At 39.2% G+C, this 14,103-nt stretch overlaps 2 protein-coding genes across 14 annotated transcripts in view; both read left to right on the plus strand.

The window, feature by feature from the left end:
• The window catches only part of ATR (ATR serine/threonine kinase), a 186,760-nt gene extending 180,837 nt beyond the window's left edge, over nucleotides 1–5,923 (plus strand). For all 5 annotated transcript variants that reach the window (XM_059688266.1, XM_059688268.1, XM_059688267.1 and 2 more), the window contains 2 exons: nucleotides 4,430–4,535; nucleotides 5,558–5,923. In XM_059688266.1, the coding sequence (XP_059544249.1) occupies nucleotides 4,430–4,535; nucleotides 5,558–5,731 (280 nt within the window). In that variant the 3' untranslated portion in view covers nucleotides 5,732–5,923. The remainder of the gene's footprint in view (nucleotides 1–4,429; nucleotides 4,536–5,557) is intronic.
• Nucleotides 5,924–7,824: 1,901 nt separating this feature from the next.
• XRN1 (5'-3' exoribonuclease 1) overlaps nucleotides 7,825–14,103 on the plus strand; it is a 196,300-nt gene continuing 190,021 nt past the window's right edge. For 5 of the 9 annotated variants that reach the window (XM_059688272.1, XM_059688274.1, XM_059688275.1 and 2 more), the window contains exon 1: nucleotides 7,826–8,021. In XM_059688272.1, the coding sequence (XP_059544255.1) occupies nucleotides 7,947–8,021 (75 nt within the window). In that variant the 5' untranslated portion in view covers nucleotides 7,826–7,946. Of the gene's footprint in view, nucleotides 8,022–14,103 lie in introns of all 9 variants that reach the window. The other 4 variants (XM_059688279.1, XM_059688281.1, XM_059688273.1 and 1 more) reach the window with 3 other exon arrangements.

Raw genomic sequence — 14,103 nt, forward strand, 5'->3', positions numbered from 1 at the left:
ACTATACTATTCTGAGGACTATTGCCATATATTTGAAATTCTTCCTATTTCAAGAGTGTAAAAGACCTGTCAGGAATCTGACTTCCCACTCTCCCCGTTCTGATCCAACCCCACAGATGGAGGAACACTAATGTCTGAGTCGTCTAACTTCCCCACAAAAACAGCGGCAAGATAGGTACATGCTTTAATGGGGCGGGTTGGGGGGTTCCCATCTGCAGTGTCATGCTCAATGGCTCAGCTTGAGGCCCTTGAATATTCAGTGAAGGATGATCTGAGCATAGGCCAACGTGCTCAAGTGCATGATTCAGCCATGTTTGTGCTTGTATTTGATGTTGCTCAGCTGGTACTTGTTCCTGCATGCCTTACCCTGGCTTGGCTGTGTGATGAGGAGTCCCTAGGTGTTGGGGAGCCCCAATCAGGCCTGGGCATAGAGCCACCTGACATCTAGTATTGTTACTGACCTACTGACAGCACACAACAGGCAACAACTTGGGGATTTGCCCAAGAGAGCCATGTCTAGGTGCTGGTCACGCTGCCCCCCACATCTCATAGAGTTTAATTTGCATTTCCCTAGTGACCAACGATGAGGAATATCCTTTCATGTGTGTTTGTTTGGGGTTTTTTGTTTTGTTTTGTTTTTGTTTTTGTCAGTTGTATATCTTCTTTGGACAAATGTCTATTCAAATCGCATTTTTAATGGGATTATTTATATTTTTGTTGAGTTCTAAGAGTTCTTTATATAAGTAGATAACTAGCCCCTTATGAGATACGATTTGCAAATATTTTCTCTGATATATGGGTTGTCTTTTTCCTTTCTTGATGATGCCCTTTGAAGCATAAAAGTTTTTACTTTTGATAAATTCCAATTTGTCTCTTATTGTGGTTATTTGTGCTTTTGATATCTTATTTAAGAACCTATTGCATAATCCCAAGTTATGAAGAGTTATACCTATGTTTTCTTCTGTTTTATAATTTTAGCTCATATTTCAATCCTTCATCATTTTCAGTTATTGTTTTCTATTTAGTATCAGGTAGGGGTTCATATTTATTTTTTTGAATATCCATATCTAGTCCCAGCACCATTTTTAAAAAGGATTATTTTTTCTCCATTTAATTTCTTGGCAATTTTGTTGAAAATCAGTTGCCCATATATAGAAGAGTTTATTTCTAGATTCTCAGTTTTATTCCATTTATCTTTATTTCTAACCTATGCTAACACACACTGTCTTCATCACTGTAGGTTTGTGGTAAGTTTTGAAATCAGGAAGTGTGATTGGGTCCAACTATTATTTCTTTTTCAAGATTGTTTGGCTCTCCCGGCCTGCATAGCTCTGTGGTTGAGCATCATCGACCTATGAACCTGGAGTTCAATTCCTGGTCAGGATACATGCCGGGGTTGTGGGCTTTAATCCCAGTGGGGGGCATGCAGGAGGCAGTCGATCAGTGATTCTCTCTCATCGATGTTTCTAGCTCTCTCTTCCTCCCCTTTCCTCTCTGAAACCAATAATGCACACACACACACACACACACACATATATTTTAAAAGACTGTTTGGCTATTGTGGGTCCCTTGCATTTCCATATGAATTTTGTCAATTTTTGCAAGAAAACAACCTGGATTTTATAGGAATGGCATTGAATCTATAAATCAATTTGAGGAGTATTGCCATCTTAACAATATTAAGTTTCCTGACCCATGAATGTGGAATTTTCCCCCCATTTATTTATCTTTAATTTCTTTCAATGTTTTGTAGTTTTTAGTTTGCAACTTTTCTATTTAACTTTTGAAAAAATGTGTTTCTAAATACCTTACTCCTTTTAATCCTATTCCAAAAGGAATTTTCTTAATTTTTTGATTGCTAGTGTATATAACTGATATTTGTATATTGATCTTATATCCTACAACCTTGCTGAACTTGTTTATTACTTTTAAGAGTTATTTTTGTAGATATCTTAAAATTTTCTCTCTACAAAAACATGTCATCTGAAAATAAAGTTTTATTTCTTCCTTTCCAATCTTAATGCCTTTTCTTTTTCTTGCCTAATTGCCCTAGCTTAGATCAGTGTTGAATAGACATGGAAAGAATTCTGCATTCTTGTATTGTTCCTGATGTTAGGGCTAAAGGAGTCCATCTTTCACCATTAGATATTATGTTAGCTGCAGGAAATACAGTTAACCCTTGAACAACATGGCAGTTAGGGGCACCAATACCCTTGCACAGTGGAAGTCTGCATATAACTTTTGACTCCCCCAAAACTTAACTACTAATAGCCTATTGTTGACTGGAAGCCTTACTGGATGACATAAATAGTCAATTAACATATTTTGTACGTTATATGTATTCTATGCTGTATTCTTACAATAAAGTAAACCAGAGACACCGAAACCGGTTTGGCTCAGTGGATAGAGCGTCAGCCTGCGGACTGAAGGGTCCCAGGTTCGATTCCGGTCAAGGGCATGTACCTGGGTTGCGGGCACATCCCCAGAAGGAGATGTGCAGGAGGCAGCTGATCAATGTTTCTCTCTCATCGATGTTTCTGGCTCTCTATCTCTCTCCCTTCCTCTCTGTAAAAAATCAATAAAATATATTAAAAAAAAAAAGTAAACCAGAGAGAAGAAAATGTTACTAAGAAAATCATAAGGAAGAGAAAATTTATAGTAGTGTACATAATTATTGTAAAAAGTCCTCATATAAGTGGACCTCTATAGTTCAAGCCCATATTGTTCAAGGCTCAACTAGTTTGTAAAAAGGACTTATAAAGTTCATTTATTCACTTTTTTATATAAAAGCTGTCTACCAGACATTACCCTATATAATAAAAGCATAATATGCAAATCAACTGAACGGTGGAACGAATGTCGCTATGATGTGCTCTGACCACCAGGAGGCAGACGCTCAGTGCAGGAGCTGCCCCTTGGTGGTTAGTTTGCTCCCACAGGGGGAGCACTGCTCAGCCAGAAGCTGGGCTCACTGCTCGTGAGCGCAGCTGTGGTGGTGGGAGCCTTCCCCGCCTCCACTGCAGGAAGGCGGTAAGGAGCGAGGGGTCCCATACTGGGAGAGCCCCAGACTGTGAGAGAGATGTCTGACTGCTGGCTTAGGCCTGATCCCCTGACATCACCTGAGGGGTCCTGGACTGCGAGAGGGCGCAGGCCAGGCTGAGCGCCACCCCGTGCCCCACACGCCACCCCCCCCCCCCACCCCCCAGTGCACAAATCTCATGCACTGGGCCTCTAGTGGTAGAATACATGGGTTAGTTAGAGAAAGGCAAAAGCAAGTTCTCTGAAAGAAGAAGTATAACATCCTGTGAAACACTCAACTAGGAGCTTCTATACTAGTCTGAAATAAGTCAGGAAATAACTTCTAGAGGAAGTAGTTGAGACCTTTAAGATAAATAGAATTGGCCACGCAAAAGGGAATAGAGTCTTCTGAGAGAAAGAAATATCAATGGTATTGAAGGCATGGCTTGCTTGAGAAATGCAATACTGTATTCTAGAGGGTAGAGTAGACTTTAAGTACTTTATTCCTAGGAGGTGGTGTGAGCAGAGCTACATTATGAAAGGTCCACATGAGTTCGGTTTACACATTTAAACTTTGCCCTGAGAACAATCAGAAGTCATTGGAGGGTTTTAAGAAGAAAATAAAAAAATAAGAAGAAATGATATAATCAGATTTGCATTGTAGAAAAATTACAGTTCCAGTTTGGGTTAGAGGCCAGAAAACTAGTTAGAGGACTCTTGCAGTACCCCAGGCAAATACTGGCTGAAGTAGTGACAGTCAAGATGGAGATTAAGTAGAGAGATTCTAAAGAGATTTAAAAAGTAGGATTAGGTGTTTAGAGGAAGGGGGGCGGGGGGAGGCAAGGGATAGTGGATGAATGGTGTTACTCTTTACTGATTTGAGGATACAGAAGAAATAGTTTGGGGAAGAATCATGAGTTTTGTTTTGAAAATATTGAATTTGAGATGCCTACAGGATATCTAAGTGGGTTTTCCCCATAGGTAATTGGATTTGACATCTAGAGCACAATAGAAAAATCTGAACTGGGTCTGTTTATATGGTAGCTATAGATACTTTATGGTCATTATGGAGACATGGCAGGGGATAAAATTCACTCATTCAATAAATATTCATTAAACAGTTTACAGTATGCATTCAGAGATGGCACACAGACCATTTTACTGTACTACACGAACACCTCTAACCCTCCTCTATCTTGTCTCTCCCCCCCCCCACTTACCTTTCCCTCCTCTCATCCCAAAACAATAAGTTCACATATTTTACTGAAATAGGAATAATGTGTATTATAAGAGTATTACCATTAGTTTCTCATCTTTCACTTACTTTTCACCTAAGTATTTTCTTCATTAAGATTTCTTTTTACAAAGATAACATTGTATTATTACTTACAATGTTTTCTTTCCATTTTAGTGTCTTAAAGACTTTTCTACATGATCCTCTTGTGGAATGGAGTAAACCGGTAAAAGGGCATTCCAAAGCACTACTGAATGAAACTGGGGAAGTTGTTAATGAAAAGGTTAGTAGAAGGTATAGCTTGATGTAAGCTTATATTGTATATCTCTACAAATGAGAACTGAATCTAAATACTATCAGTGACTGACCATTGAATACTCTGAAATCTAGTACTCTAGTATGCTAATGCCCTACGTTTTCTTTATTATCTTTAGTAATGTTAACATTATTATCATTTGTATAATACAAGCAGAGTTGAGGACACACTTGTTTAAACCATAGACAATTTGTAATTATGAGATAGAGTGGGGAATACCTGAACACAAATTGTGTGGACTTACAGAGCAGCAGATCTCAGCTTTAATATTTTAATTGCTCTAATTTTACATTAATCATAAGTATATAAGTACTTAATTTATAAACTCAGTTGACACTCTATATAAGTAGAAATAAATTGTCAATAGCTGGTAAATTATATCACTGCATTTTTATTGCAAAATATTACTTATTTAAGCACTTAAAAATGGAAAGTGTACAAAGATTAAGACATGGTAAATTGACTAACCATACTGTTGACATGTAACAATACTGTTATAATACAACAGTTAAATTTATGAGTCTACAACAGATGTAGTTAGTAGTTGTTAGATTAACAAGAAACAAAGTTGAAAAGACCATGTTAAAACAAATTTACTGGCACTAATAGGTCAGGACTGTAATAGCAACAAAAGTATTCACTCAGCTCCTGAGTATGTCAAGTTTTACAGTACACATTAAAAATTATTTCTTTTATCAACAGTGTAAAACATTTTTTTCACTCCCTACTAATATTCCCTGGTATTTCAAATAGTCCAGGAAAATGTCTAAATAGTTGATCTTGGATCAACATTGCAAGACTTCAAATCAGTATCTTTTTATTATTCTTGTTTCATTTCTTCTCTCATATTTGCTCTGACAAAAGGGGTAATGATCAATAAAATGGCACTAACATTTGTTAAATAACAAAAAAGGTAGTAATTTCAAATTATCAACATGCTCATGTCATTGAGTCCTTAATTCTTATGATTTTCAACTTTGTCCTTTTAGGCCAAGACCCATGTTCTTGACATTGAGCAGCGACTGCAAGGTGTAATCAAGACCCGAAACAGAGTGACAGGGCTGCCCTTATCTATTGAAGGACATGTACATTACCTTATACAAGAAGCTACTGATGAAAACTTACTATGCCAAATGTACCTTGGTTGGACTCCATATATGTGAAATTAAATTACTTCAAAGAATATGTTAATAATCCAAAGTTAACATATTTGGTATTAATCTGTTTTTATTGAATTCCAAAGTACAATATAAGTTGCTTTATGTTCTCAAAGCAACTGTGTTATTTCTCCCTTTATGTTAACAATATTTAAAGTAATATATGTTGTTATTAAGAAATAAACTGCTTTGTTACTATCTACTGTGTATTATAACCAGAAATAGCACATCAAATATTCTCATACTCTAAAAATATTTATTTGCAAGAAGCAAGCCAGCCTTATTTCATTTTACACCTTTTATTTTTAAGTACTTGCTAGCATAAGGATTCATTTGGACAACAATAAAAACTGAATAAATTATGTGGATAGAACACTGCTAGATTTGTACACAGAACTTATGTCCCCTGACAGCCTAGTAAAACAGATAGCATAACAAAAATAGCACATCATTATGTTCATGTAACAAAACTCTTTTTTTTTTTACATATATATTTTTTTATTGATTTTAGAGAGTAAGTGAGAGGGAGAGAGAGAGATAGAAACATCAGTGACGAGAGAGCATCATTGATTGGCTGCCTCCTGCATGCCCCATACTGGGACTGAGCCGGCTCCCTGGGCATGTGCCCTTGATCTGAATGGAACCAGGATCATTCAGTCCACAGACCAGTGTTCTGTCCACTGAGCCAAACAGGCTAGAGCAAAAACTCTTTATGTGTGTGGTTTAAAGTGTGATATGGAAAAAACATAAGACAAACAAGCATGAATCTGAAAACAATATAAATATTGTGTAATTGTAAAGATGTTCCCATACTGAATGCAGTGGTCTTGGAAGACAGCAACACTTGAAATTTCAAGAGATTTTAAATGTGTTTAAAATTTGTTTTTTCTTGCAGAGGATTTAAAATAGTTTATAGAATTATGAAACAGTGAGGTTACTACATTCAAATAAATGGAAAACTTTTTTATAATTGACTAGAGACCCAGTGCATGAAATACATAGGGTCCCTAGTGGCTGCTGGCTGGGGCTCCCTTCAGGGCTGTTGGCTGGCCGCCCCACTTCCTCCTCGAATTCTGGGGGGAGGGGACAATTTGCATATTAGGCTTTTATTATATAGGATGATTGCACTTAAGTTCACTTGAGAGAATGCTGCTTTTTTGCAGAGTTGAGATTGATGGGGAAAACAGGATAAGCCCAAAGGTATGAAGGTGAAAACTAAACATAATTTCCAATTGAAGGCCTTATAATTAAGAGTTAAGGAGGAACCTGGATGGGGGTGGAGGCAGTTAGGAATATTTTTTTCAACGAATAACTTGTTAAACAACATTTTAAAAGAAACTGTTGTGTGTGTGTGTGTGTCCTTCAAAGAAACAAATTCACTGAACCAAATAAAACTAAACCAAATAAATCACATGATCTTTCCAAATCTGTGTTGAAAAATACTGAGATGAGCCCTGGCGGGTGTGGTTACAGCATGGGCCCTTGAATCAAAGGGGGCCTCAGGTTCCATTATTGGTTAATCCCTAGAGTGCCAGGGAGCGCAATAGGATTGTGCTCCTCCTGTCTTTCGCCAAAAGTACTAAGTCTGCTTTTATTAGTGATGATAATATTGCTAAATATGTCAAAGATGAAAACAAATATAGTAAAGGTTTCCTTAAGTTTTTGAATATGTAACTTCATTTACTTGCGATTCATAATTTTTTTCCTAAACTGCTGTAAAATCAGCAAAAATGCCTTGGCAATTTTAGCATAGCTCCTAGGATATTGGTTGGCACTCAAAGGGTTAAGGGCCTGTATATGGGTTGCAGATTTGAAGGTTTGATTCACTCCCAGCCCAGCGGACAGAGCGACAATCTCTCTCTCTCTCATTCCCTCTCCCTCCCTTCCACTCTTAAAAAAAAAAAAGAAATCCTCGGATGAAGATTACAGGAAAAAAAAATTAAAAATACTGTGATGGCATCCCAGGAGACTAAAGCCGACAGGATAAAATTCAGGGTCCGCCAACATTTTCAGAAAACCGCCCGCGCCGCCTACGCTGGGCGCCACGCCAACCCCACTCGGCCCGGAGGCCTCGGGGCGGCCGCTCTACCCCACGGCGGCCACTCTATGGTCGGGCGGGCGGTGTGTTGTCATCAGCCGAGCGACGGCGGCGGCGGCGGCGGCGGCCCCGGCGGGCGTTCGGTTTCGGTTTGGCCCTCAGTGGGGTTGTGTTGAAGTGGAGATGGGAGTCCCCAAGTTTTACCGATGGATCTCGGAGCGGTACCCCTGCCTCAGCGAAGTGGTGAAAGAGCATCAGGTGGGTGAGCCGGCCGCGGCTCTCTCCGCCGCCCACTTGCCGGCGGCCGGCTGTGGGCTCGGGAAGGAGGGCTCCGGAGGTATGGGGACCCCGTGGCCGAGGGGGCGAGCCAGGGGCGGTCGTGACGGCGGGCGGACCTGCGCGCTGCCCACTCAGTCTCCGGCCGGCTCTGGGGGCGTCTTCTTGCCGCAGCGGCGGGAGCTCCCCCGGGGCGCGAGCCCCAGAACGAGCCCCTGGGGCCTCCCGAGCCCGGAAAACACCCCGCGCCGCCGGCGCCGCCCCACCAGAACCGTGCTCACCCCGAGAGAGCCCCCGCCCCATGCCTGAATCTGGCACTGCCGAACCAGTGTCCTATTCCAAAAAAGTACACTTGGAAGGGCATTGGTTTTGGAGGCTCGTGTGTGTGTGTGTGTGTGTGTGTGTGTGTGTGTGTGTGTGTGTGTGTGGTGTGTGTGAGGTGTGTGTGTTAGGGGTGTGTTAGCTGTGTGTGTGTTGGGCGGTCTGTGTGTGTTAGATATGTGTGTGTGAGGTATGTGTGTTAGGGGTGTGTGTGTGTGTGAGGTGTGTGTGTGTTAGCACACCAATGTATTGGAACTGTGGAAAGGGCCTAGAAAGCAGTCAGACTGCTAGACTTTGAGTGATAGGTCACATTTAATGATTTCAGTAGATCTCTTGTCCATTTTGTATTTTGCAGAAAATAATTAGTTTTGAAATGTGTATCACTAATTGAATTAGTTGCATTGTATTTGTGGTGGGGCATAGTAATCCAGGGAACACCATCGTGCTCTGTGGAGTTATAGTTTGTTTGTTTTTAAAGTACCATAGCATGAAGGTAGTGTTAAACTTCCAGAAATAATTCTTTGTTGTTGTTACAGTCAGATTTGGTATATGAGGAAAATTTACAAAAAATTTCAAAATGGTAGTTTATCTTTAATTTATTTGAAACATGGGTTGTGTTAGATTAAGGAGACACTTCTTTCCAGAGAAGAGGTTACTGATACATTGCAGAAAGGGAAACAGCTAACTTTGGCTTTTCTTAGTCCTTCATTCAGAAAACATTTGAGTACCTGCCATCCATCATTCACTTTCTCAAGTGAAAAAAAGACTGTTATTCAGACTCATTTTATAATACATGATTTGTTCAGTAATATTTTTACTCTGTACTCTTTGGCACGGAATTCGGTTTGGTTGAAGTATGTGATTCTCTCCATCCTGAGGATTTTGTTATTGAAGAACAAAAATAATCTAAGGCAGTTTTATGATATGAACAATAAGGATAGGTTTTAATTGGTTCATCAAAGTGATGTCTTTCAAATATGTTTGATTCTGGTAGTTAACAACAACAAAAACAAAAACAGATGTTATAAAGGGTTACCATGCAGTGCTTGCAAGATGAGTGAGTGCCTAAATGAGTCACAATAGTGGAAAAGCTAATCTTGGGGGAAGAGACTGGAAAGAGGTTTGGTGGAGGGGTAGGTTCTGGAAAGTTGGTAGTGGTGGTGATAGTAGCATAGTTTTTGGTCTCTGAATCCTTACATAAAGATAGAAAGAGCAATTAGCAAAATTTTAAATGCCTAGAACAATTATAATAAAATCATGTAATAGAGTATTTCTACAAACCCCCAAATACAAGGAGATGGGAACAAACTACCTTTAGACCCAATCAGTATTGGCATCTCTGCAAGAGGAAGAAGGAAGCAATGGGGCGACATCGGATATACCTAAAACAGGAGAACTCCAGAATAGTGACTAAAAAACTATGAGGGTTGGTTGGACAGTAGTAGCTATAACTGAGGAGCTTTAAAGGGCAGGAGCAGTCTACCTCCTATCAACTTTCAAGACTGACTTGCCAAGGCACCATTCTAAGGCAAAGCTCACCCTAAAGAGAAACTGCTCAGAGTGATATATCTTCTATATTAATAAAAGAGTAATATGCCAATTAGCCTGGGAGACCTTCTGGATGTCCTTCCAGACAAAGCCATAGTGGCGGGGCTGAGGCAGAGGCAGTTAGGGGCGATCAGGCTGGCAGGAGAGGGCAGTTGGGGGTGAGCAGGCCAGCAAGGTGGGGGTAGTTGGGGGCAATCAGTCTGGCAGGAGCTGGCAGGTAGGGATGATCAGGTCAGAACGTGGGGGTGAGGGGGGCAGTTGAGATTAATCAGGCTGGCAGGCAGAGTGGTTAGGGGAGATCAGGTAGGCAAGCAGGTGAGCTTTTAGGAGCCTAAAATAGGCAAGAGCGGTCCCAGATTGCGAGAGGGATGTCCGACTGATGTTTAGGCCCGATCCCACAGGGATTGGCAGTCCGACATCCCCCAAGGGGTCCCAGATTGGAGAGGGTGCAGGACGGGCTGAGGGACATTCCCCCCACACACACGAATTTCGTGCACCGGCCACTAGTCTATTATAATAAAAGCGTAATATGCTCATTAGACCGGATGACCTTCCGGATGAAGCTGGGGCTGCTAGAGAAGCCCGGGTCCCATGTGCCTGCTGGCGGCCAGAGGAAACCCTGGGTCCTGGATGCCTGCTGGCTGCCGGAGGGAAGCCCAGGTCCCGGGTGCCAGAGGGAAGCTGGTGTCGGCAGCCAGGGGAAGGAAGGCCTGCTCTTACACGAATTTCATGTATTGGGCCTCCAGTAAGTTTATAAGAAAAGGTACAATAGAGATAAAAGAAGAAGGTCCAAATAAAAGTGAGAGGGTTACAGAGTCAAGAAATCTTAGAGCCATGGCCTCTGTGGCTAAGTTGGAGTATTGTTCTGTACACCAAAAGGTCGCAGGTTCAATTCCCAGTCAAGGCACATGCCTAGGTTTTGGGTTTGATCCCACGTTGAGGCTACTGGTCAGTGTTTCTCTCTGACATCAGTATTTTTCTCTCTCCCTCTCTCTAAAATCAATAAGCATATCCTCAGGTGAGCATTAAAAAAAAAAAAAAGAAATCTTAGAAACAAACCACCAACCAAACCCGAAACAGGCGAAGAGGAAGCTTTATGAAGTTAAAGCTTTCCAGAATCCCCTTATTCTAAAAGTTCAAGAAAATTAAATTTACATAAAAGTGAATAATTGAAATGTATCAAGGTCAAATAGCATGCAAAATTATTATAGGGAAAAAAAGGAACTTAATTCCCTATAGACAATAAAAGCTTATAATAGAAGGAGTACACAAAACAGACCAAAACAATAACCTACAATTTCAGAATGAGCTAAAAGGCACTAAGAAAATTATATAAGCCATGAAAAAATAACATAAGTCAATTATGAAAATTCTGGAATAAGGTGACAGAACCTAGGGAAAAATAGACGTAAATGAAAAAATTATTTCAGAAATGAAGCCTAAAATAGGCAAGAGCAAAATGATGCCATCAGGAAAACACAAAAGGTGAAAAGAAGAAAATTTAAAAGATAAAATAAGTTTCAAGAGAAAGTAATAAGAAAGACAAATAATAGAGGTTTCTGAAAAAGGAAATGAAAGCAATATAACAATAAATACTAAAACTATAGTTAAAGAAAACTTTTCTGAAATTAAAAAATATATATATATATTTGAAATTGCATGTTGAAAGAATATGCCAGGTGCCTGAGAATAGTGTTTCAGATGACCAACACCAAGACCTATTCTAGTAAAGTTACTTGACTAAAGGAAAAAAATAAGCTTTGGGTATTTAGAAGAAAAGAACACATGACTTACAAGGAAAAGAAAATTGGGTTTTCATCAGTTTTTATGCTAGAAGAAACTGGAGTTACATGATATTCAACTGACTTTTGCACAGACAGAATTACCTAATAAACTGCTATCAGTGTATGGTGGTTCAGGGAATATTGTTCCTTTGAGTACTTCCTTGAGGAATCTAGAGAATGAGCTTCAGACAAAATGACCAGGGAGACATAATGGAAGGACCAGTGGTGAACATTAAATATGGTTACCTGAAGAATGAAAATAAGAGTTGACGGAGTAAGTTTAGTATATACAGTAAAACCTCAATATAATGGACTAATTTGGGCAAGAGGGTGTCCATTAAAGCCTAAAGTCCATTATATAATGGAGGGTTTCCATAGTATATGTTAAAAAATTGACAAATTAGTAAATCTGTTTTTACTTATATCAACACATTTGTGTAGTATTAAATATGTATGAAAACTTTAATTTCATAGAAAATTTTTCTATGTATACTGTAATTTTAAATTTATGCTGAATAGGTCTAATAGATGCCTGCATTCACCAGTCCCCTTAAGTAAACAAATGCACACAGCTGGGACGTGGCCTAGTGCACTGGGAACATCAACTGGAAAGAATTAAAACTGCTGCAGAAAGTCAGGCCAAGTGTCAACAGAACCAATTACCACATGTAATGCAGGTGATCACGTGCTGATCATTCCTCGAACATTTACAGGGTGACTCTTGGATTTAAATGTGTAGACTATAGTTGTAGATATGTAATATTTATTTATATCATAAGCAAAATTAGTGTTTTTTCCAACATATGGCCTGTTTGCTAAAATTAGTTAAAAATAAGTGTTATTAATAATCCAAAAAGCCTATAATTTAATTATAAGCAAATCTTGATTAAAAGCATTTTAAAATTAACACGGTGTTAATTTTCACACGTGACATATGGACCAGAAATTTTGTCCATTAAATTTGAAGTCCATTAAATTGAAGTCCACAAAATCGAGGGTTTACTTTAATAGCTATATGCTCTGACAGTATATAGATAGCACAACTACAAAGTAAATGGGGATGGGGAGAATGGGGGAAACTTATGCAAAAAAATTTAAATTAACAATACTCAATAGTGATGGTGATGTTGTTTTTTTGAAATCCATTTGGGTGATATGGTAAATGCCTAATATAGTGTATTTTAATTCTATTATCTCTTGATTCATTGACAGCCAAGATTCTTGGTGTGTAAAATAGTTACAAATGTAATATAGAAAACGTTAAGTAAAAACTCTAGTCTTGAATTTGAATTTGGAAGTATCAATATGAATTTATGAGACATACACATGCATGTGTAAATTTTCTAGCTCTGTTCCCCTCTTGCCCCTATGTCCACGGAACAGGCTTAAAAACAATGATCAATCCAGTGTTAATATATATCCTTAGTGCCCAGGTATGGTTTTGAAATACCCTTGCTCACTAACAGAAATCAGGATTTGTTGGAGAAATGACAGCTTCTAGGTCAGTCAGGAAGTATTCTAGTAGGCCTGGAAATTTATCACACCATATAGCAAAGATGCTAATAAAGACTACTAGGAACATGCAAAGGTTTTGAAGAGACAACTGGAAGAGGCTTATAGTGTCCCCAAGTGGGACAATTTTGAGTTTCAACATTAATAATTCAGTATATTAAAACCCATCAAATATGCTTAAATCCCTTCTTAATTCATAATGGTACTCAAAAAAAGGGGTTGTCTTCCAAAGGTGATAGGGACTGTTCCTAATCTTGAAAACCGATAAAGGGAAAAAATTAAGCATTTGTTCTACCTTTCTTGTACCATTGGGTAACCAAATGGTAAAATGGTCTCTTTATAAAACTATTCCAAATGATAAAAAGAAATGATAGAATGTCACCATTTTGCAACCTCAAGTGAATTAATAGAAATCGGCATTAACCTTTTTCGGTCCAACCTCAAGGCTGACTCGACAGACCAGGCGCTAGGAGCAGGTCCAACGTCGAGCAATAAGAACATTAAAAAGTTCAACATTCAATCCCATCAATTAATTTGGACCAGACTGTTTGAATTCCAAAAATAACATTGGACTGCAAAGGGTTAAGCATCAATGGCTGCTAATACTAGAAAAAAGAAAGAAGGTGAGGTTACCAAATTATAGATCATAACTCTTCCTATTTCAGAGAACAGAGTCTTACCCTCTTTATTTTTTAAAATTGTTTATTGATTTTTTTTATTGTCTTAAGTTTTACATATGTCTCCTTTTCCCCCCAATTCACACCCCCCCAATCATTCTCACCTGAGCAAGCCCCCACCACCCCAGTGTCTGTGTCCATTGGTTATGCTAATATGCATTCATATAAGTCCTTTAGTTGCTCTCTAACCGCCCCCCTCCACCTCCCCTGCCATTTTGCTGG

Source organism: Myotis daubentonii, chromosome 3 (genome assembly GCF_963259705.1).
Source record: "Myotis daubentonii chromosome 3, mMyoDau2.1, whole genome shotgun sequence".
Classification (NCBI taxonomy): Eukaryota; Metazoa; Chordata; class Mammalia; order Chiroptera; family Vespertilionidae; genus Myotis; species Myotis daubentonii.